At 39.4% G+C, this 23,944-nt stretch overlaps 1 protein-coding gene across 1 annotated transcript; it reads left to right on the forward strand.

Annotated features, from left to right (window-relative positions):
* Positions 1-1,699: 1,699 nt before the first annotated feature.
* Positions 1,700-23,616, forward strand: trmt1l (tRNA methyltransferase 1-like). Its single transcript, XM_079682529.1, has 16 exons — positions 1,700-1,775; positions 2,888-2,995; positions 3,234-3,296; positions 4,240-4,353; positions 5,472-5,536; positions 9,197-9,353; positions 10,463-10,583; positions 10,685-10,764; positions 12,569-12,821; positions 13,389-13,601; positions 13,681-13,871; positions 16,279-16,345; positions 18,009-18,172; positions 18,254-18,319; positions 22,442-22,568; positions 23,090-23,616. Exons 1-16 carry the CDS (start codon positions 1,715-1,717, stop codon positions 23,277-23,279), a joined length of 2,040 nt encoding a protein of 679 aa, XP_079538655.1. The 5' UTR covers positions 1,700-1,714; the 3' UTR covers positions 23,280-23,616.
* The last annotated feature ends 328 nt before the right edge of the window (positions 23,617-23,944 follow it).

Here is a 23,944-nt window from a genome sequence, read left to right on the forward strand (position 1 = left end):
ATGTTAGGATGGTTTTTGCTCTTGATGCTCTGATATAAAGTAAGTGATGTGTGTCTTGACTATCTTCAGTTTTGCTGTAAATGATGGGATGTTGTTGAGCACGGAGCTTTAAATGCTCACTGCTGATAAAACAGGGGCGGGGCATTATGGCATAAATGTCATGAACTGCCTCGTCGCGCCTTGACTTTCGTTTTCCGGTAATGGAAACTACATCTAAGGGAGGATCAGAACAACAGCATTATTTGTTTTCTCTCGTTTCCCACGAATGAAAACCTACTCTGTCATAAGAAGGGGGGGGGGGGGGGGGGGTAAATGTGCCTTCACTTTCTTTTCACACTTGATTCCTTAAACTGGGTCATATTTTCTGTTAAATTGACGTGGGCAAAAGTGTTTGTCTTTCTATTTAAAGCTATGTATGCCATTCCATAACACACATTGATTTGGCCAGCTCAGCCAAGTAATATTATTTTATTACAGTATGTTTTATTTGTTGATTTTAAACGGCCCTAAAGGGTGGTTTAGCACTTTGATGTCTATTTCCCTCTTAATCTAACTATAATTTAAACACAGTTGTGTTCATTTGAAGTTAATTGTACAGCAATACATTGGACTGGAGGGCCAGACTCTTTCTGAAAGAATAAGAAAAATATGACAAATAAAAGAGAGGACTTATCTTTGGTTACCAATAGCAGTATCACATGGCTTGATGTAATTTCCTCTGTGTCCTTTCACTTACAGTTGTTCTCTTCCTCTGCCAAATAAATAGGATTCGGCATGTTGAGGGACATAGTTTCAGTGTTTATGACTGCTATTTAAAAATAATAGCAACAAAAAGTCAATAAAAAGGCTATTAATATGCAAGTTGGTCACCAAGAAGGAGGGACCAGGAAATGCCATTTTCCACGCTCAAGACCTAATCATATTTTGATACCACTTTTCATACAACTTCATTTTCATTTTGTCTAAGGACAAGTACATCTAGCAAAACAAGTGCACTTTTTAACATTTTGGGCATGGATTATTTGAAATGTCATACGTGGCAGAGAAAATGTCCTCCAATTTTGGAATGACCCATATTGCAGGGTGTGTTGGTTGGTTGTTATCTATACAGTCTATGGCTGTTATACATCAATCACAGGTGAAGCTAGAGACATCATGAAGCTCTGCTGCCATCTACTGGTGTTGCGGGTTAAAGACATTGTGCTCGCTGGTGAAATAGAACGAGACCATAACTGATATTTTCAACTTCAATGTGTTTACCCTGCTAAAGTGATGTGTAAAAGTGACAGCTGTTAAAAAGGCCAACAGTTTATCTGACTTAAAAAAAACTATAATTGCAATAATAGGCCTACTACTACTACTACTACTAATAATAATAATATAGTTACTTTATATTGTTCGAGGTATCGGGCACCAACATATTCCAGTGTTGCGGATCACCAAGATGCTTATATTTGGAATGTTTTTTGTTCTGCAATTTGTTTTTAATTTCGGATTTTAATGTCTCTATATATTTGTATACGTGGGTGTTGGGGAAGGATCTACAACTGACATTCCATTGCGTGAAACTGTTTTGAAAAAGAAATGTACCTTGTAAAGTTCTGTGTAAATGAGTGTTATGTTCAAAAGCAAATTACGTTTTCAAACTGCGCAGTTTACGTTAAGCACGTACGACAGACATTTCCTGCGTATTGGAGTATTGCTGTGGTTAGCAATGGCGGAGCTCAAAGAGGCAGATGCTGCTCAGCTACACCAGGAGGACGTCGATATCAAACGTAAGTTAATTCACCCCATTTGTCGTTTCAACTCCAAATTTAGGACATATAATTGTAAAATACATTCCAATGTAGTCGCTATCAGCACTGTGCAGTGAATTCATAGTAAATATCAGTTTGTAACTGCTTAACTAAACGAGGGCCTCACCACGGAGCTCCGCCATGGGACCTAAATAGTCAACAATAACAGCGATGAAGACGCAGGAGCTTACACTGGCCTAACCGTTGTGGTCAGCTGTTCTCTAAAGTAGTGTATCTCTTCGCAGTTGCTTTTTGTAAGTGTTGTATTCAGGTTGTAGACCACAGGTTTGGTTGACACGGTCTCTTCACGGAGCTGCACTACAGGGCCGCTCAGTTAGGACATCGACTGTCCATTATTCTACGGAGACTCTGGTTTTGGTTTCACAAAAAAAAAACTCGCGTTAGGAAATGAAAGGGTTTAGAAAGTGTGAAACGGTCTATCTATGGAGTGGAGCAGCGATATATGGTCTGTAGCAAGTATATTATTGTAGGCTATAATGTAGGCTACATGTAACTATATTAGAGAATAGGCTACTGAGGTCATGACAAACACTGCTTGCAGCTAATGTAACTTTGCTTTACCAAACGTTTTATTTTGAATGTAAAACCTCCAAATACCAAGATACATATCTTTATAACTACAGCCCTGGTGGGAGATAATCTATTAATATATTATCCACAGCAGTTTCAATATTTGAATACTTATTTTAAGTAATGTAGCGAGACAAACACCATAAATCTTCCTATTGAAGTTTCTTCATTGTCTCCGAATTTTTTTTTTTTTCTCTGTATGATGTCACAGTAAAATAATGCTGTTCCTGATTCAATGAATTAATCAATACATCACTAGTTGCACTTCCTTAGATAATATGCTACCTAGACTTTTATAACTCCAACTTTTAAAAGTAGAGGTAGCCTACGTTGTTTTTGAAAGTCGTTGAGTAGACAAATATGAACAAACTGCTTCATCTCCTTTTTTTGTAAACTGGTTTCAGTAGCTATGTAGCTGACAAACTGCAGCTGGGGCTCTCAGTGAATTAAACTAGATAGCTTTATAAATCATTGATGTCCCTTTCTTTCTGTCTGTGAAGGTGCAGATGGTGGAGATGCATCGTCAGCTGGGGACAAAGCTGCAGATCAGGCAGAGAAGACTGAAGGCGCTGCAGACAGTGACGCCAAGCCCTCAACTACCATTTCAGGTGATATGCTAAATCTATATATATACCTATATATATATATATATATATATATATATATATATATATATATATATATATATAAAACCGCTAATATATATAACACTCTTTCTCTGTGTGGATGGGTTCGATGGCCTCATGTCATCTATATTCACTGACTTTAGGAAGGAAACATTAATGATATGGACTACAACTTTTTTCTGACTGAACACAACATCTTAATGTTGTCTCCTTTTCACAGACAGACACATCTCCATCCAGACTAAACTGGAAGGACTCGAGGTGCTGGTTGACCTCAATGGTGGTGAGTTCACTTTTACAGGAACTATTCATAATGCGTTCCTTATCTTGGGCTGTACCAAACGTACATTTCAGAACTGCTGATGACTACATGTTATATTTTATGAAGTAAGCATCCTTAAATACTAGGGGATTTTTTTGTTATTGTGGTTTAATAAATGTAATTTATTGTGCGGTTAGATGGTTGCTGGACCGACCCGTTAATACAGCAAAATGTTTTTTGACCACAGTGAACATTTTGTATTAGAAAGGTTTAACACTACAAATATGGATTGAAGCAGAATTTGTTGGATATGTGATTTGATGTGATTTTAGAAAAATCCAAAAGAAATTCAATAAATGTTGACTTTTATTAACATGTTGTAGTTAGTGCAGAATGTTTGAATCTGATTATATGGGAATACACCATGGGAACCCAACCTAACTTAATAATAAAAATAATACAATTTAGCTTTAAAAACAATTCATACTCTTTAGATTTTTTATTTGAATGTCAATGTTGTGAATGAGGCTTTGAATCTTAAAATTATCCGGTGCAGCCCTACTGCTTTCTTTAGATTTTTAATATTTAAACAAATCTCATAATACAGAAGAACATTTAAATGAAATCGTGACTTTTAAAGCTGCAGCTTAAAGACGATTTATCAGTAAGTCACGCAAGAGAATAAATCTGACACTATTTTGATAATCAAATAACTTTTAAAGTATTTGTCATGCAACCAATTTAACTTGTCTATACTTCTCAGGTGGCCATTTTTAAGTTTTGGAATGTTGGTTGGACACAGCAAGATATTTTAGATGTCGTGTTTGCTGTTAAAACAAATGTGTTATATGTTTTTGACAGTTTTAGAGAATAGAATTAAGAGAAATAATCTAGAGAATGATCAAAAATGAAAATAACTTTTATATACATCCTTGGTTTTTGATTTTGTGTTTTCACTCACCAGCGGGACGTAAGTCGTGCCCTCTGTGTCCCGAGGAGAAGTTTAAAGCCTGCTACAGCCACAAGCTCCGCAGACACCTGCAGAACCTCCACTGGAAAGTCTATGTGGAGTTTGAAGGTAGGAACATGAAACACAAGGTCACACAATGATGCTCTCCTACAACAAACTAGAAAAATAATCTTTATGGAGCTGGCTTTGTGCCATGCTGAAACAGGAAGTTGGAAGAACACTTTTGCCATTTGAGTTATACTATGGATGTATTAAGAGAACTGGATACAGCATCTGAGGTGAGGCCCCGTTCATTCCTATGAGAGCTGCCCAGTGGTGCATAAAGCCAGAATGGATCAACTGTAGGTCCCGCCTCCGATCTCCCGCTCTCGCCTCAGTCAAATGAATGGAGAAGGAAAATAGCTCTGGATTAAGTTTTAGTGCATTTTACAACTTTTAGACCCTAATCATTTAAATATGATCTATAAAAGTGTTCGAACTAGGTATATATTACTTAGCTTAAAAATATATATACCGACTTACAGATGTCTCTTTCACAATGTCAGTTAATAGGAAAAAGTATTTTTTGGCGCAATGACGTCACGGACTAGTACGGAAGAGTTGTACTACCGTTTGGCCGCTACGAAAATCCCTCTTCCTGGACGCTTACTGGAATTACATTTTCTGGTTATAAAAGACAACAATTAGCCCCAACCACTTCCAGCTAACACAGTCAGTGAACATTTGTGGGAATAATGAAAATGTTATCATAGTTTCTCAAATTAAACTATTTAAAATGTATTGGATTGTGTAATACCTACTTAGGTTGTTTATTTATATTGTTTATTATAATTATTAAATTAAGAGTTTGACATACTTTACTGCTAATTGTATGTGCTATCTTTGTTACTTGTCCAAAAGAAATTAAATGTCTGTTGGTCAGACAAAATAAACAGTTTTAGGAACATATTTTTGGCATTTATCATGATTTCTTCTGACATTTTTAATAGATCATAGAGTAAGTTTATACTAGCAGCTGTGAAGGCTATACCGAGAGAACAAATCCAAAATACAGCATCAAGAGACTCTACGTACCTTTAGCTGTTCTTTGCAGTCATACCGGTCGGAGGAAGTGTGCAAAGTTAAAAAATCATGTTTTCCTTACTTGTAATGATAAAGAAATGCATGTGAAAGTGACAGCTAAGGACATCTTCTAATCTTGATGCATAACTGTTGACCTTTAACAGGCCAGATGATGTGCATCTGCCACCTGCCCTGCAGAAACCTGAAACCCAGCCTCAGTGGAGATCAGGCGAGACCTTAGACACACACACACGCACGCACGCACGCACGCACCCACGCACACACACACACACACACACACACACACACACACACACACACACACACACACACACACACACACACACACACACACACACACACACACACACACAGTCTGCAGATCACACTCCCATCAGTTTGGAACAATTAGAGCAAACCCTGTAGCTTCGGGCTTCATCGACATAGGACTCTTTTACAAGGGAGACCTGCCGCAGATTGGTTACACATATAACACAAAACAAAAATACATTTCACATACTTAGTTTCGGCATACATCTTGTTGTGCTGCAGTAAACCCTACTTTTAAGGTTCCTGTAAGTTCTGTATTGTTACTTTTATTATGAAATGTGACCCAAATAATGTAAATCAGAAAAAAACTGAACCTTCTTCACCATGTGGAAATAAATCCTTACTCTGTAAGACCCCTATTATATTCCTAAACATGTTTTGCCTTTTAATCATAAAACCTATTTTTCATGATTGAGCAAAAGTAGGCAACAATTGACTGTCTCTGCATTCTGTCATTCTTAAAGAGGCTCTATTAGGCTTTCTCCTGTAACATAATCACATCACTATGTCACACTCCCACTTCTAATGGCTAGCGCTCCAACACCATGTACGTGATTGGCTAAGGGGTGGGACATCTCTTAGCACTTGACCAATAAGCTGTCCAGCTAACCCAGGGTCGGTAACCCGCGGCCCTCGAGCCGCATGCGGCCCTTTAAGCCCTCTGCTCTGGCTCCCTTGAGCTTAGACAAAAATAAGAAGAAAATAAAGGTATTTGTAGGACTATTTAAATGTTGTTGCATGGTTGAAAATGTTTCGTATCTTGTATTTTGAGGTGATACTGTGACACATAAATAAAAAACAAAAAGGTTTTAATTAGGTCAACTAAAATATGCGTCACATCCTGCTACGGTCCCGCGCCAGCGCTTTTTCCTGCGGGTGAATAATCTGACCCCCGGCTCGATGAGCGAACTATGGATAAATCAAAGAAAATAAAAGTACCGGAGGAACACAGGATTTAATTCTGCGTGGACATAGTTATATGCTTTCACAGCAAACGATGCTGGTTTACCGGTATGTTTGATATGTAGAGAGAGGTTGTCAAAGGTGCTGCAGCCTTTACGTATCGAGCAACAACACGGGAGAGGAAGACAGCTGACGATCTTCAGTCATAATTCAATGGGGTATGTAATTTATTTCAGAAAACACTTTTTTTTATATTCCATTGAATGCTCTTAACGTCCCGATAACAATGAATATATTAAATGCTTTGACAATAAATACATAAACAAATTAATCTCTGGAAGCCGTAGCGCTGTAAAAAGCACGACCAATCATCTGAGCCGGCCCGGCAAAAATAACTGGATGGCCTACCTGCCTGTCAGCCTTCCGTCTGTGCTCAAACTTATCTCGTGCCCTCATTGGTCATGTGCGCGTTCGTGTGTGTTGGAGGAGGGACTCTGTAAGAAAGTCTGAAGGAAGAGGCAGATTTTTTCCGGTTGTGTATTTTCAAACTCTAGCGCACTCGAGCTGGTTTCTCCATTCTTACATACCCCACCGTTAACTCTTTTTAGGGTGCAGCTATATGTTTTATTTATTTCAAAGTCGGCCCATTTTAATTATATATTTGTTTCCTCCAAATGTGCAGATGACTCCCCAAGTGCTGTGTTTAATTTATTTTAAAGTGTTTAATTTATTTTAAAGTAGGCCTCTGGATTATTTTGAATTCTCCTTATAGGAGTTCTTTGTTTCTTATTAGAGGTTAACAGTTTTATATAACGTAATAAATAGCCTAATAAATGCAAAAAAACTGTAGTTTCTGTCTGATATAACAATAAATACAACTTTATCAGCTATCAAGCTATGAAATATGTTTTGCGGCTCCAGACAATACATTTTTGTTGGCAAAAGGAGCAAAATGGCTCTTTTGGTCAAAAAGGTTGCAGACCTCTGAGCTAACCAATCAGAACAGACTGAACTCTGGTTTCAGACTGAGGGTGAAAAGAGGTGCTGCAGCACACAGGCAGTATGAGAAAAATAAATACCTTTTTGAAGAATAAAGCGTGAAAACATGTCGCAGCATAGGCACAAAATACAAATATGAACCTGAAAATGTGCATAATAGAACCCCTTAAAAAAATTCACAAGTAATATCGTCCAAATTCTGAATTGGTAAATACTAGGGATGTAACGATACCAAAAACTCACGGTACGATAATATCGCGATAACAAGTCCACGGTACGGTATTTATCGCGATATTGAATAATAAAGGGAAGAAAAAAAATTCATAATTTTTTTTTTTCAATAAAACATTTTTTTACTCGGAAAATGTTTCTTTATTACATAATAAATCTGATTTTTACAGCCTTTTTGTAGGATAGCAGTATTTTAAAGTGTCAAAAACAAAGTGACAGTAACAGACTGGAACAAGAAAACCAGTGTTTTTGTACCTACTGGTACTACCAAACAAAGTAAGCATTTTCTTTTTGCCACTGCATCTCACAAATAAACAAGGACATTTAATAATCAGACCCTGCAATAAAATAAATCAAGTTTCACTTTAGTTTTTCAAGTAACTCAACTCAAACTCACTAGTCACTCACTCAGCATCATCAGACAGGTTTTTAGGAATATGAGAATGTCCACATTTCCAGGTATTTATAAGCTGGGGTGTTTGGGCATTTACAATATCCCCTGCTCTGGAAACAACTCTCTCGCTTGGTACTGATGTTGCTGGGACACCAGTGGTCGCGTTAACCGAATATTTTATTTAACAATGACGGAAAAATCTGAAAGCAGTCTGTCATTTTGACAGATTAGAACAAACTCGGAACAGCGCCAACGTTTCCCCACAGCAAGGCTCTGGTGTTATGCCGTGTTATGCATGCCCTCCAAAAGGAAATGATATAGTTCCCAAACCGTAATTTGCCGTACAGATCAATACATGTCTGGGAGGTTTTGCTTCACGCTGTGCGCGTCCCGCGAGGTGCATGCACACACGGCATAACACCGCCCCCCCCCGTTGACAGTTCACGAGCATGCTCTATCGTGAACTGTTCAGACCCGACGGGTAATAAGGGATTATGACGGATATTTTACGATCCTCTCTGTCAAAATGACGGACAGCGAAAAAGTCTAACGCCAGGCTTATTGACATGGCAAGATATAAATATATGGTTGGTACTTGTCAATGTCTCTAGGTGTGTAAATTTAGCCCTGTAAATACGATGTCCCTTTGTGTTATCTGTTGTTTTATTTTCATGTTGTAACCTACTTGCTGCCATGTTGGACAGGTCTCTCTTGATAAAGAGATCGATGATCTCAATGGGACCACCTGGTTAAATAAAGGTTTAAAAAAAAAAAAGTGTTTAAAAAAAAAATATATTTTTTAAAAATTATTTTTTTTTAAAAATCGCGGTAGATTTTGTCGGTCTCACGACGGTATTAGGAAGTTTATTTACCGCGATACCGCGATATTCGGTATATCGTTACATCCCTAGTAAATACTGAATTCTAAGGCATTTCCTCTCATCATGCCATTTTACATTATTGTGAAGATGCTGCATTTCTTTACTTCTTTCACCCCTAAATTAAGTTGATATCCCAATATATTCTGTCCAGGCCTCGGGGAGACACGTGGCTCACTACCACTGTGTGGTGTGTTCAGTCACCATCGCCCGGAAGACGGACATGATCAGCCACCTGAAGCGGCACGTCAACAAAGGAGAGACTGAGGCCAGCTACTCAGGGAGCTCAGACGTGCAGTATGAGGAGCCGGGTAAGAAACAGCGACACCATCTACTCACAACATGCTGCACTAGATTCGAAAAGGAAATGGTCAAAACAAACTTTCACTCAGCTCTAAAAAACACTAGATGGTACAGTTTAATTTCAACATCCCAGGTTTGAGTCTTAAAATACATATATTTATATAAGAACATTGGACTTCAGGACTATGTATATGTAAAAGTGGAACGATGCTGCCCTACTTAGCTTTTATACTGAGTAACCGCTTTAAAAAAAAATTGTTTTATTTCACACCACAGACAGGCACAGTTAGAGACTGGCTGTTGGAGCATTTAGCAGCTTCACATTTTCTTAGGATTGAAGTTTTTGCCCGTAGCTTACATCAAGGCAATGTTGATGGTTCAATTGCAAAAATAGATAATCTTTCTAGTATTTTTTTAATACCAAATTATGTATTTTTTGTCTCCAATCCATTTAATATCAATCAGTTGGTGTGGTTGTATTTATCTTAAGAATGGATGTTATCTTGTGTTGCATATTAACTCAGTCAAAGCATAACATTTCTTGGATCTTAAGAAAAACAAACAATGAATGCAGGATAAATATAATTATATATACATTTTGACAACACCCAGAACTTTGAAGACTACGAGCTGCGTTAAGGAATTTTAAAAACAACACTATCACAGTCTTCTTCTGTTAAAGACATGATTTTTATAAGATAAGATGGACCTTTATTAATCTCCGTGGGGAAATTCAGTGGTTTAACAGCAACAGGGTTAGAATGAAAAACAGGACCGCACAGTCACACAGATTAATACAATTTAAAGATCAAATCAAAGATAAAAATAAAAAATGATAAAAAACTATGAATTAAGAGATTAATTAAAGTGAGCATATATACATATTGGGTCATATATACCGGTACATACTAGATATATTTACATGAATGTGTGGAGATAGAATATCCAGAAGTTTCTCCTTATTAAAAAGCTCTTAACTCCAAATCTGTTCCACCTCCTACCTCAGATCATCCCTGTTGAGGCACCACTTTGAGTTTTGTGTTTGTTAATCCGACAGAGATTACATTCTTCCTGTCCAAAACAATACAGAATCTTGCTGATCAAATTCAATCTGTAGCTCCGTCCGGTCAGCCGTATGAGATCATGAAAGAACTTGGAACCAACGTCCAGCTCCTCCCGAACCACACCACCCCGCAGAAGAGCGACACCTACTTCAACCGCAAGATGAAGACCAACAGGTCAGCCTGAAAACAACACCAGTTCTCACAAAAATGTATAATCATGCAGATTTATGTTATGAAAACCAACATGCATTGAAGCAGGGTTGTGTGTGTTTCAGGCAGCTGGTGTTTTGCTCCCTGGCAGTGCTGGCGGAGGAGAGGAGCCCGATCGAGTGTCTGGATGCTTTTGGAGCCACAGGTGAGATTCAATAGACACTTTTTCCTGTATCACGCTAATATCTTACTCTAATCTCTCCATTGTTGTTTACCTATGAGTTTAGATCTCCAAATGCATATCTTCTATTGTTCATATTTTGCATTTTATTTAATTTTTTTGTTATAATACCCATTTATTTTTTCTTTAACTTTCTCTTATTATCTGTATTTTTTGCACTTTATAGCAAATCTTTATTTCGGAGTAATTAGTTTTAACAAAATGATGGCTGCTTATTTATATAGAACAGCCAAAGAACATTGCATTTAAATAAAGTATACATTTGAAATTATTTCCCATTTATCTGCATATAAAGTCGGGGTTTCCCTGCCATCTACTGTGACACAGATCACAGCTGCTTTTGACGTCATTTCAATATGTGGTGTTTTGATCAAATACATTAGTCTAGTAATTTTGCACACAAAAAAAATACAAGTCTTCCAACTGCTTTGACATAATTGAATCTGCCCCTCAAAATACATTTATTTCAAAGAGTTAAGATAAGAATCATTAACTTGATTCTATTGTTGTCAAATTCCTGCCAATAATAGCAGTCATTTTACCATCTTGGCTTATTTCAGATCTTAAACAACGTTGTGATAAAACAATCAGTCAATTATAATTGAATTATAATAATTAAATATAAATAATTAATTATAATAATACATTTTTATAACAACATTCCACACAAAAAAATCCAAATATTTCCTGGTTTTCTTGTCTTTTAGGGTTTTCTTTAAAAATAGTAGGTCGGATCGGATAGGGCTTTAAAAAAATACACTGATGCGTAGAATCTTTTACAAAATTACAACACATTACCCACTTCTTTCCATATCAAATGGAGGAACAGTCCTTTAAATGTCAAGAATGTTCTGTTATTTATACAACAAAAGACTAAGGGTCCCACGATTCAATAAAGTCAGACTGAAGCACTCCTTTGTGCATCAGTCAATCCTCACAGTAAATACAGAGCTAAATCCCAGATCAAATGCACGCTGAAGGCTCTTTGAGCAGCTTTTCTCTCACTGATTGTGCTGTTATGTTAAATGTTTGTTGTTTGTGTTTCATGTATTGTGTCTGGATATTTGTCTGTTGATGTTGGACATGGAGCTGCTTTAATGCAAGTCAAATTTCAGACTTGATCTGACAAATAAAGTAATATCGCATCGTAATTGATTAAAGGTGGGGTAGGTAATTTTGGAGAGACCAGCTCGACCGCGCTAGAATTTGAAAATACACAGCCGGAAAAAATCTGCCACTTCCTTACAGAGCCCCTCCTCCAACACACACGAACGCGCACATGACCAATGAGGGCACGAAATAAGTTTGTGCACAGATGGAAGGCTGACAGGCAGGTAGGCCATCCAGTTATTTTAGCCGGGCCGGCTCAAATGATTGGTCGTTCTTTTTACAGTCCTACGGCTTCCACAGATGACATTTTTTTATGGATTTGTTGTCAAAGCACTTAAGATATTCATTGCTATCGAGATGTTAAGAACATTCCATGGAATATAACAAAAAAAAAATCGGAAATAAATTACATACCCCACCTTTAACTTAGAAAATAAGATGAATAATAATAATGAAAGTATTGGTTTTATTACAACCGTGGTTTGAAGACAGTCCAATCTTGAATCTGAGACTAAAAAACATTGTAAAACAAATGTCTTTTCACTGAAGATTGATCATCAACTATGTAAAATATATCCATTTGAAAAAGAAAAGAGAGGAGCATTGAGTCTGCATCCACATTAAACCGTGCCTTGAATTCTTCCTGCCCGTCTCTCAGGGATTATGGGCCTCCAGTGGGCGAAGCACCTCCGCAGCGCCGTCAAAGTGACCATCACAGATATCAGCGACACGTGCGTCAAAATGATCAAAGAGAACTGCGAGCTCAACAACATCAGGGTGGATGGAGGCTCGCGAGGCCCCCGGGGTCCCGAGGTGGCCACCAGTGAGGTTGAGGGAACACCCATCGCTACCGTGGAGGTCGTCAAGATGGACGCCAACGTCACCATGCACCTGTGGCCCTTTGACTACATGTAAGTCGGAAGATAGTTTGTAATTAGTTTAGCTTATTGGTTAGATGTTTTAGTCTTTATTAATAGTTTCTGACACATTTGAGGGCAAAACAGTGAACACATGTTACAGACTCAATGTAATTATCACAACGAATATTTGTAAAAAAGCGTACTGGAACGAACATAGTGCCATATAAGTCGCATTGCAGGAATATAAATCGAATTAATCAAGTATTGTGTCTGTATCCTTCTTCCTCTGTGCCATAGTTGTCCAGAAACTATTAAAGGGGGCCCTTTCCTGCCTATTTTCAGGTTCATATTTGTATTGTGTGCCTCTACTTTGACATGTTTACATGCTTTAATGGGCTCTGGTTTCAGACAGAGGGTGAAAAGCAGCACAGGCAGTATGAGATGAATAAAAGGCTTTTGAACATTAAAGCATATAGACATTTCCCAGTAGAGGCACAAAACACAAATATGAAACCTTAAAATATGCACAATAGGGCCCCTTTAACTTTCTACAGAGTAAAATAAATGAATGCTTCCTAAAAATGTGCAGTTATTAATTGACTATTTTCAATCTTACAGTCACTTGGATCCATTCGGCACTGCAGTGAACTACCTGGACGCTGCCTTCAGGAACATCCGGAACCTGGGCATCATCTCTGTGACGTCCACCGACACGTCCTCTCTGTACTCCAAGAGTCCCAACGTCACCCTGCGGCACTACGGCTGCCACATCATCCGCACGGAGTACTACAAAGAGCTGGCTGCACGCATGGTGGTGGACACAGTGTCCAGGTAGGACTTCACATCCGGATGTCTGTCTGCCCTGATGTGGCAGAAAAAATGAGATCCTGAATATTGCTGTGTGTTGCAGAGCGGCGGCTCGCTGTAACAAAGGCATCGAGGTGCTGCTGGCCGTGGCCCTGGAGCATTTCGTCCTGGTGGTGGTGCGAGTCCTCCGGGGCCCCACGCAGGCGGACGAGTCCACGAAGAAGTTACGTAAACTGGTCCACTGTCAGTGGTGTGAGGAGAGAGTCTTCCTCAAGAAGGGGAACATGGTGGACGGTGAGTTGTTGTGAGAGTCTAGAATACACCTGATGCAACTGATGGAGTTTAACTAAGTATATTTACTAAAGTATTTCACTTAGGTACACATTTGAGGTAATTTTACTTTACGAAAGTAGTATTTCCATATTTTCCGACTTTATACGTCCATTCACATCTCAGAGGGAAATATTCTACTTTTTACTTTATTACTTTACAAATGAAATGTTTTCATCCTCTTCCTGTCCAGCTAAAACCATGTACTTCCAGATATTTTGATCCAAATGTTTTTCTTATGAACTGATTGAAAAGTGTTTCACCCAAATATTTAATAACCGTTTTGGATCGGCTGGAAAATGCATTAGCAGAAAAGCTGAACACATGGCTGTTTTTCCTAGCTCATTCAAATACTTTATAGAGATACAGTGGGGCAAAAAAGTATTTAGTCAGCCACCAATTGTGCAAGTTCTCCCACTTAAAAAGATGAGAGTCCTGTAATTTTCATCCTAGGTACACTTCAACTATGAGAGACAGAATGGGGGGAAAGAATCCAGGAAATCACATTGTAGGATTTTTAATGAATTCATTGGTAAATTCCTCTGTAAAATAAGTATTTGGTCACCTACAAACAAACAAGATTTATGGCTCTCACAGAACTGTAACTTCTTCTTTAAGAGCCTCCTCTGTCCTCCACTTGTTAACTGTATTAATGGCACCTGTTTGAACTCGTTATCAGTATAAAAGACACCTGTCCACAACCTCAAACAGTCACACTCCAAACTCCACTATGGCCAAGACCAAAGAGCTGTCAAAGGACACCAGAAACAAAATTGTAGACCTGCACCAGGCTGGGAAGACTGAATCTGCAATAGGTAAGCAGCTTGGTGTGAAGAAATCAACTGTGGGAGCAATTATTAGAAAATGGAAGACATACAAGACCACTGATAATCTCCCTCGATCTGGGGCTCCACGCAAGATCTCACCCCGTGGGGTCAAAATGATCACAAGAACGGTGAGCAAAAATCCCAGAACCACACGGGGGGACCCTGCAGTGCCAGACGTGTCCCCCTGCTTAAGCCAGTACATGTCCAGGCCCGTCTGAAGTTTGCTAGAGAGCATTTAGATGATCCAGAAGAGGATTGGGAGAATGTCATATGGTCAGATGAAACCAAAATAGAACTTTTTGGTAAAAACCCAACTAGACGTGTTTGGAGGAGAAAGAATGCTGAGCTGCATCCAAAGAACACCATACCTACTGTGAAACATGGGGGTGGAAACATCCTGCTTTGGGGCTGTTTTTCTGCAAAGGGATCAGGACGGCTGATCCGTGTAAAGGAAAGAATGAATGGGGCCATGTATCGTGAGATTTTGAGTGACAACCTCCTTCCATCAGCAAGGGCATTGAAGATGAAACGTGGCTGGGTCTTTCAGCATGACAATGATCCCAAACACACCGCCCGGGCAACGAAGGAGTGGCTTCATAAGAAGCATTTCAAGGTCCTGGAGTGGCCTAGCCAGTCTCCAGATCTCAACCCCATAGAAAATCTTTGGAGGGAGTTGAAAGTCCGTGTTGCCCAGCGACAGCCCCAAAATATCACTGCTCTAGAGGAGATCTGCATGGAGGAATGGGCCAAAATACCAGCAACAGTGTGTGAAAACCTTGTGAAGATTTACAGAAAACGTTTGACCTCTGTCATTGCCAACAAAGGGTATATAACAAAGTATTGAGATGAACTTTTGTTATTGACCAAATACTTATTTTCCACAATAATTTGCAAATACATTTTTTAAGAATCAGACAATGTGATTTTCTGGATTTTTTTTCTTCTCATTTTGTCTCTCATAGTTGAGGTATACCTAGGATGAAAATAACAGGCCTCTCATCTTTTTAAGTGGGAGAACTTGCACAATTGGTGGCTGACTAAATACTTTTTTCCCCCACTGTATGTGGGTCTCACAGGAGGCGACAAAACTATATACACATGATGATCTTATAGAATAACAAGACTTGTTGTAGATTAAACTACAAAGCAATGTATAAAGCTATTAAAAGCACGTACAGCAGTAAAATGCAACAATTAAATCAATGAAGCAGACATTTTCATCCCAAAAAACCTTATGTATAATAAGCCTATTATGGCCTCTTTCGTTCATTTTTAGAAACGGTCTTTATGGGTATAAAAATATGTTCCATGAGCAACCATCTTTGCCTCCTCACCGCCTATAATATATATATATATATATATATATATATATATATATATATACGTATATATTAAGAGATCCAAATGTAACAGTTGTTGTCAATATGATGTGATATGTGTCCTGTTGTTTAAATTAAAAAAAAAAAATTCCCACAGAGAAGTGTATACAGGAAGCTGCAGTAGATATGAAAAGTAAATACTGTCCTTTCTTGTGTTTCTTCCAGAAACGCTGCCCTGTAACTGTCACGGAAGTATGCCGGGGAAGACAGCAGTGCAGCTGGGGCCGTTATGGTAAATCACTGCAGCATCAGGCACCGACACACACACCTCACTGAGCTGTGTGATGGGCCTAATACATCAGCTGCTTCTGAAAACTAGCTTATCAGATACGCTGCTGGTCAAATCTCCAGCCACGATGTCTGAGAGGAGTTATGTTTCAAGCTTTTAGGTTGTAGAAAGTCCGTTTTCAGATGTTGCATGAAAGATTTGTTCGGAACATGGAGAACTCTGTTCAATGGTTTAACCGGACTGAAAATGTAAAAGGCAGAAAGAGACAAGTATAACTTTTAGCAACAGTTCAATAAGAATAGAAGAAATGAGCCGTCATAGGTAAAAGAAACTGGAAGCTTAGCATCAAAATGTGTGCAGATTAAAGTCGGAACAACTTCCTGCTTCAATGTTAAGTGCACCATCATGCTTCTAGCCTGCTGAATTAACTACTTGTGGCATTTGGAAATGGTATTAACACAATACAAACAAAACTTTAGAACTGTTGGAATATCATCTAAACATACAGACTGATCAATCACAGTTTAAATCTATTCAATATAACACTGAGTCCAGGGACGTGCACAGACATTTGGAGGAGCTATTGCTCTAAACTGGAAAAAGGGCCTCCCCCCGAAAACATAAGACCTTTTGAAAATGTTAACTTGTCCTTAATTCAAAAGAAACCAAACGATTATTACATCAACTAAATTGAACAGTAATTCACATCTCATAACAAAATAAGCTAAGGCGACTACTTGTGACTTGATTTAAAAAATGAAAACCAGGGACATTTTTTGTTTTGCGGTCCATATCTCATTAAAATATCTAATGTTAGTAACTATTAAAGACAAAATGGGGACAATCCTGTTTTAATGTAGTTTGACTTTTGTAACTGATGTGCAGACATTCTGATAAAATAGGGCTTCTAACTAATTAGCTTAAATAAACTCACTAATTAATGAAACCAGTTCAATACGCATTATTCTTATTCTTATCATTCTTTATGAGCGCAGTAACGGTAAGGTAGCCTATCTAATTACTTATTTATTTAGTATTCCATAACTTAGTAACAGAGATGGTCAAACTAAAGTAGAGACATGTCAGAAATCCTACAATGAAGCGGGACATTGAACTTTTTACCCGTGAGAGGGCGATCAAGAAAAGAGAGCGAGCGGCCCCATGAGGGAGTTTACAGATGAAAAGACACAGAAAGACAGAAGCACAATAACATGTATATTTAGGTGTTTTTTTGTAAATAACCGACGGTATCAAGAGGAAGTAAAGTCCCCTGGTTTGTCCCTTCTACCCTAACTGCCATGAGACAACTCAAAATCAAGTTTCCAAAATCCGACACTGAGGTGGTCTTTAACACACCGGCAGATGACAGCGCTGACAAAGTGTGTTTCCCGCAGCAAGACGCTACAATACTAATTGTGGGTTTATCATACAACAAACATTAGCCCGTACCTGTGCACGTCCCTGACTGAGTCTGCAGAGGGCCCAAAAAGAATCGTTCAAACTTAATATTTAGAGCCCAGTTGCACCGTTAAATACTGATCATGGGTCACAAAACAAATGTAAAAAATTGAAATAATATTCTGTCATTCAACATAATAAAACAGTTTGTGGTATTATACTCTTTTTGATTTCAAAACTTTCAAAGCTAATGCATGTGTGTGTCCAGGTCCGGCCCTCTGTTTAACACAGGCTTCCTGAGGAGGATGCTGTCTGCGGCGGTGAAGCACAGCATGGACGACATCCAGCCGCTCGTCAAAACTCTCATCTGCGAGTCGGACTGCACCACCCTCAAGTCGCTAGTCCACGGGTCGTCTGCTCTCAGCAACCAAGGTGACACATCCCCACCTGTAACACAGGGTGTGTGTATGACAAAACAACGTGTTGACAAGATGTTTTGTTCCCTCTCTGCAGTGGAGTGCGGAGTCGTCATCAAGACCTTGAAGAGCGGAGAAGAGTCGGGTCAGGCTGAGCAGTCCGGTGAGTCAGTGGCAGCAGAAGGAATGTACTCCCTTTTTAGGTTGTTTTTAATCTACTTGTACACTGAAATGTACATAAAAAAGGAAAAAAAGCTGACCTGTTACTTACTCTGTCCTCTAGACCAGTGGTTACCAACCTGGGGGGCGCGACCCCCTTGGGGGGTTGCCAAAGATATCAGGGGGGGCGCCAGGCCTCAGATGATTTGAGGCCTAATATCATAGAAACCAAATTAATTGAATTTTAAAAAAAAAAATGTACATATCATTTTTTTTTTACATATCATTTTTTTTACATATTGTAACGCAATACATGATTGTCACTAAAAGCCTTGTCTCTACATTACAATAAAATATAGAAATGGATTAATTAAAATAAAAATGTATCTGATACTCCTCCGATTCGCGCCGACATTGACGTTACTGTGTCAGCTTTCATAATAATAACAGTTTGCTGCGCTTGCTAGCTAGCGACCGACTTCATAAGGTGAATATTTTTGTCTAAAAATGTCTGAAAAACGTAAAGGAGATGACAGCTCATCTGCAATCAAAAAGAAAATGAGGAACTACCTAGAGAGCTATCTTAACTTCGGTTTCATGGAGGAAACAGACAAAACCCGCCCAGAGTGTGTGATATGCAGAGAGAAGCTAGCCAACGAAAGCATGAAACCCAGCAAAATGAAGAGACACCAACAGACCATGCACCCAGAAACAGTCGGGCGTGATCGGGACTTTTTCATAAAGAAACAACACCTTGCAAAGGCAAACAAGCCAATGGATATTAGAACAGCGTTTGTTAGGGCTGGCAGCGAGGCCTCTTTTGAATGTGCACTTTTAATAGCAAAGGCAAAGAAACCGCACAACATTGGCGAGCAGCTCATTAAGCCAGCTTGCATTAAGATGGTTGAGAAAAACTATGCGGCCCGCAGGTGGCGGAGAAGCTAAAAACTGTACCACTGTCAAACAATACGGTGAAAGACAGAATTGAGAAGATGGCAAGTAACTGCGAGCTGCAGCTGCTCGAAAAGCTTGGAAAGGGGCCATTTGCCATAAAACTTGATGAAACCACAACTGTAGCAGACGAGGCTGTGCTGATCGCTTATGTGCAATATATAGATGGGGAAGATTTGAAGCAGGACATTCTTATGTCAGTCAACCTTACCAATACCACCCGGGGTGAGGACATTTTTACTGCAGTGGATTCTTACCTCTCATCCCACAAGCTTTCCTATGAGAATTTAGTTGCCTGTTGCACAGACGGAGCTGCCTCAATGACGGGGAAAAACAAGGGATTTAACAGTCGCTTGAAAGAAAAAGGCCCCACACTGCACAATATTTCACTGTGTGATACATCGCCAGGCCCTGGCCAGCAAGAAACTGTCAGAAGACCTCAGCGAAACACTCAACTGTTCTTAAAATAGTCAATTTCATCAAAGGTCGCCCCACCAACAAGCGTCTATTCGCAGACTTGTGCGAGGATGAAGCGCGCCAAATCCTCCTCCTGCACACCGAGATGCGCTGGCTCTCACGCGGCCGAGTGCTGGCACGCTTTTTAGAACTGAAGGAAAAAATGGAAGAGTTTCTACAAACTCGTAACCGCGCACTGTCAGAGCAAGTGACTGAGTCATTCTGGATTAAAACAGCATACTTGGCCGACATCTTCAGTCTCTACAATGAAACAAACAAGCGTCTGCAAGGCGTGGAGTCCAACATTCTCCAATGATGCATTTGTGCACAAACTGGAGTACAGGGTCGAGAAAATGGAGAGGGGGGAGCTGCAACAGTTTCCACTACTGCTGAAACAATCCCAAAACAATCCTGAAACGGTGTCTGTACGTCGCGAGTTCATCCGCCATATGAACGCACTGCAAACGAAAATGCAATCAGGGTTCGCTGACATAGACGAGTATGTCTCCAAGGAATTGTGGGTTTTAGATCCCTTTATTGCCAAAGTTGAGGATGTGGAATACCTGGATTGCGAAGATGAGCTCACCGACATCCAAACTGACTCGCTGTCAAAGAAATACTTCCAGGAAAAAGGATTTAAAAAGTTTTGGATTCTCAAAGGACCAAGCCTCGCTCCAAAAATCACACTGCATGCCACGACCAGGATTACACTCCCATTCAGTACGACATATCTATCAGAAACAGCCTTCAGCGCACTTGTTGCCATCAAAACAAAAGCACGCAACACACTGGACGTTCACAACGACTTTAGACTGGCTGTCACTCACATTACACCGGACATTCCATCCCTGGCTGCGGGCGTGCAAGCCCAAGGTTCACATTAATGAACCTACTTGAACCTCGTCTTCTCTCTGCTACCTGTTCCATGGCAGACAAGCATTTGATTTACCTGCTTAATCTGCCCGTTTTTCATTTTTGTTTTATACAGGCCTATGCAACCATATTACCATTTATTTATTAGACATAGTATATTATTTTGAAGTGTCCTGTTCTTCGACATTTGAAATAAATATTACGCATACATTTGCAAGTTAGTAGCTAATAAAAGCATACAAAGAAAGAAATGTATAATTTTTTCTTCAATATAAATGTTTCTTCTGCGCGTAAAGTGTCGGTTTCAGTTGGATTATTTGTCAAAGTTGCTCCGATCAGATCGGTCTCCTCCATTTTGTAGATTATTTGCGATTTTTTAATCCACAAACACATCGCCAAAATCCGGCTTACTTTGAGCATGTGTTTTAAACAGTTGAATCCCTTTGTGAATTGTTTCCACTTGCGCCGTCCTTTAATTTCTTGATACAGCGGGCATCCAAATTCATTCATCCTGAGTCCAATAACCAACAAAGTCACTCCAAAGTGCTCCTTAATTACGCTTTCATCCTCCTTTAATGAAATACTGCACATTCATCCAGTTTGTGACAGTAGTTGTAGCATTTGAGACTTTTAAACTTTAATTACTGCTGTGTGTGTGTGTGTGTGTGTGTGTGTGTGTGTGTGTGTGTGTGTGTGTGTGTGTGTGTGTGTGTGTGTGTGTGTGTGTGTGTGTGTGTGTGTGTGTGTGTGTGTGTGTGTGTGTGTGTGTGTGTGTGTGTGTGTGTGTGTGTGTGTGTGTGTGTGTGTGTGTGTGTGTGTGTGTGTGTGTGTGTGTGTGTGTGTGTGTGTGTGTGTGTGTGTGTGTAACCGCTGGTACCAGGCACGGCTGTCACTGCCCGATCTGTACTGCGCATGTGCGAGATGGTCCGCCATACTGGACAACTACATACGGCAACTCTAATAGGACACTTCACACAGTGGCGTTTGGCAAAGCATGGATTTAACTTCTGTTAGACAGCTATATGCCATACATTTTGCCATACATTCACAGTAAATATTTATTCAGTATGATAGCTGCCAAACTGAAGTTAAATCCATTTCTCACTTATTCTGACAATGTACTTAACCCCAAATAAAAGAACCCAATAAAAAGAGTTGTTAAATAATAGTGAAGTCACGTTGTAATAACAATATCTCATCTCTCTCGGTTTTTTTTGTTTTCTTTTTGTGCTTTGCCAAACGCCACTGTTTCAAGTGTCCTAGTTGGGTTGCCGTACGGAGTTGTGCAGTATGGCAGACCATCTCGCACATGCGCAGTACAGATCGGGCAGATCGGCAACAGCGATAATTAAAGTTTCAGAGTTTTGGGGGGTCGCAAATTCCAACAGGAGTCATTTGGGGGGGCCCTGGGTGAAAAAGGTTGGGAACCCCTGCTCTAGACGGCAGTGTTGCTGAACTGCACCCACTGCATAGAATGTGCATTTATGATGCTCTGCAGGAACATTTAAATGACTTTTTTAACCTCTTTATTTTACCCTTAAAGTTTATTTTACTGCCACAACAGCCATTTCACACACTGTATGACAGTTCCACTGACTGTGCATTCTGTATCTGCTTGTTCAAATACTTCAGGGACACTTATGTTCTCGCCAAAATGTTCTCTCCAGTCGCAGCATCACAAATACAAATAATGTCCGGTGCAAAACGTCACATTCATATTTACCCAAAATTCAATCTGACGTATTTGGTAGCTTTTGAAACTTTGAGATATCCACTAGAGTCACTCCTGGGTTTAGCAGAGTTGGACATGAATCCCTCTCAGATCTAATTTCCAGTATTCCTGCAGGGAAGAGGAAGTCAGGAGAGGAGTCGGGGAATGTGTTGAAGAGGATGAAGTGTGAAGCGTCTCTGGATCACCCGCCCTTCTACTACAGCATCCACCGCCACAGCATCCGAGGCATGAACATGCCCAAGTAAGTGACCTCTGACCCCAGCACATCAATGGACCACACTGCTGCACTGGTGGACATTCCATTATTATCATGGACACATCGTCTGTACTTATTTGACTGGATCCAACTGTTCTGCTGTTAAATATTGACCAATTGAGGATTACTACACTGCTGGAAATAGTCCTCAAAAAAATGTCCTCCATCCACCATGTCCCTGCTTGAGGAACTACAGTGAGGAAATTACTGAGACTAAAAAAAGATGAATACAATTTAAAAATATATATATATTTAGGTCTGCAGTAAAAAAAACAATGGGCCTGGAGCTAAAAGCCACACAAAGTCAGAAAGTATTAAGACACTAACACCATGTAGGTTTGCACATGGGATTGGTTGACAAAAAGAAAAATTAAGAATAACACAAGATTTATTCTTTGTCCTTTTATAGAAATACTGAAACACAACTTCAGAGGCTTTAGATATAGACATAAAACTGCAGGAACATTTGATCTAACTTTATTATTTCTCTATATTTCTCTTTACAGGTTGAACAAATTTCTTCAGTACCTGACGGAGGCCGGCTTCAGGGTGAGTCGGACCCACTTCGACCCGACGGGGGTTCGAACCGACGCCACGCTGGAGCAGTTTAAATCTGTCCTCACCAAGTACAGCGTGCCCACGAACACCAACGCCAGCGTCCCTCAGACGAGTGTGAGCATGGACAAGACGCTGTGAGAGAAACGAGAACGTGAGAAAGCCTTCCACGCTTTGAAACTAAATCAGTCGGCTCGTCTGGTTTCTATTTGTCTAAAGAAAGTTGCACCGAAACTACGTGGACATGTTTTCACTTTAATATATCTTTAATCAAACCAAAAACAGATTTTTGTATATTAAACTGCGGATCCTGCAGCACAGAAGAGCCTAATTTATCTGCTGTTTCTCTATTTATGTTCAGAGTTCTTATGACAATCTATGGGTTACAAGTTGTGATTTTATTTTCTAGCTGGTTAATTGTCTTGTTATATTTCTTGTGTGTAAAAAGAAAACATTAAAAAAACAAAATCAACGCAAAGCCTGATTTGTACTGATTTCCTGTAATTCTTAATTGAGCAAAATACAATTATCCTGTTTTCTGAGCGATAAAATCAATTAATAAATGTTTTATTTTTGTTGCATAAAGGTTTTTTCTCTCTTTCTTTTATAGTAATCCAAGTCACATCAATTACCAAACAGAACATGATGCTATCTCCTCAATGAGAACTCATTTCATTTCAAGCCTTTATTTATGCAGGTGAATCCCATTGAGATCATTGATCTCTTTTTCAAGGGTGACCTGCTGCAAGTAGGTTCCACATGAATACATATAAAACAGAAAACAACAGAAATACAAAAAGGACATC

The sequence above is a fragment of the Notothenia rossii genome (genome assembly GCF_949606895.1).
Source record: "Notothenia rossii genome assembly, chromosome: 1".
NCBI classification, from domain to species: domain Eukaryota; kingdom Metazoa; phylum Chordata; class Actinopteri; order Perciformes; family Nototheniidae; genus Notothenia; species Notothenia rossii.

Bases quoted from the DNA above. Each gene is read 5' to 3' on its own strand.
- trmt1l (XM_079682529.1), top strand. From the start codon at position 1,715: ATGGCGGAGCTCAAAGAGGCAGATGCTGCTCAGCTACACCAGGAGGAC. The intron at 10,765-12,568 runs GTGAGATTCAAT...CCCGTCTCTCAG, and splicing joins GGATGCTTTTGGAGCCACAG to GGATTATGGGCCTCCAGTGG. The intron at 18,173-18,253 runs GTGACACATCCC...CCCTCTCTGCAG, and splicing joins GTCTGCTCTCAGCAACCAAG to TGGAGTGCGGAGTCGTCATC.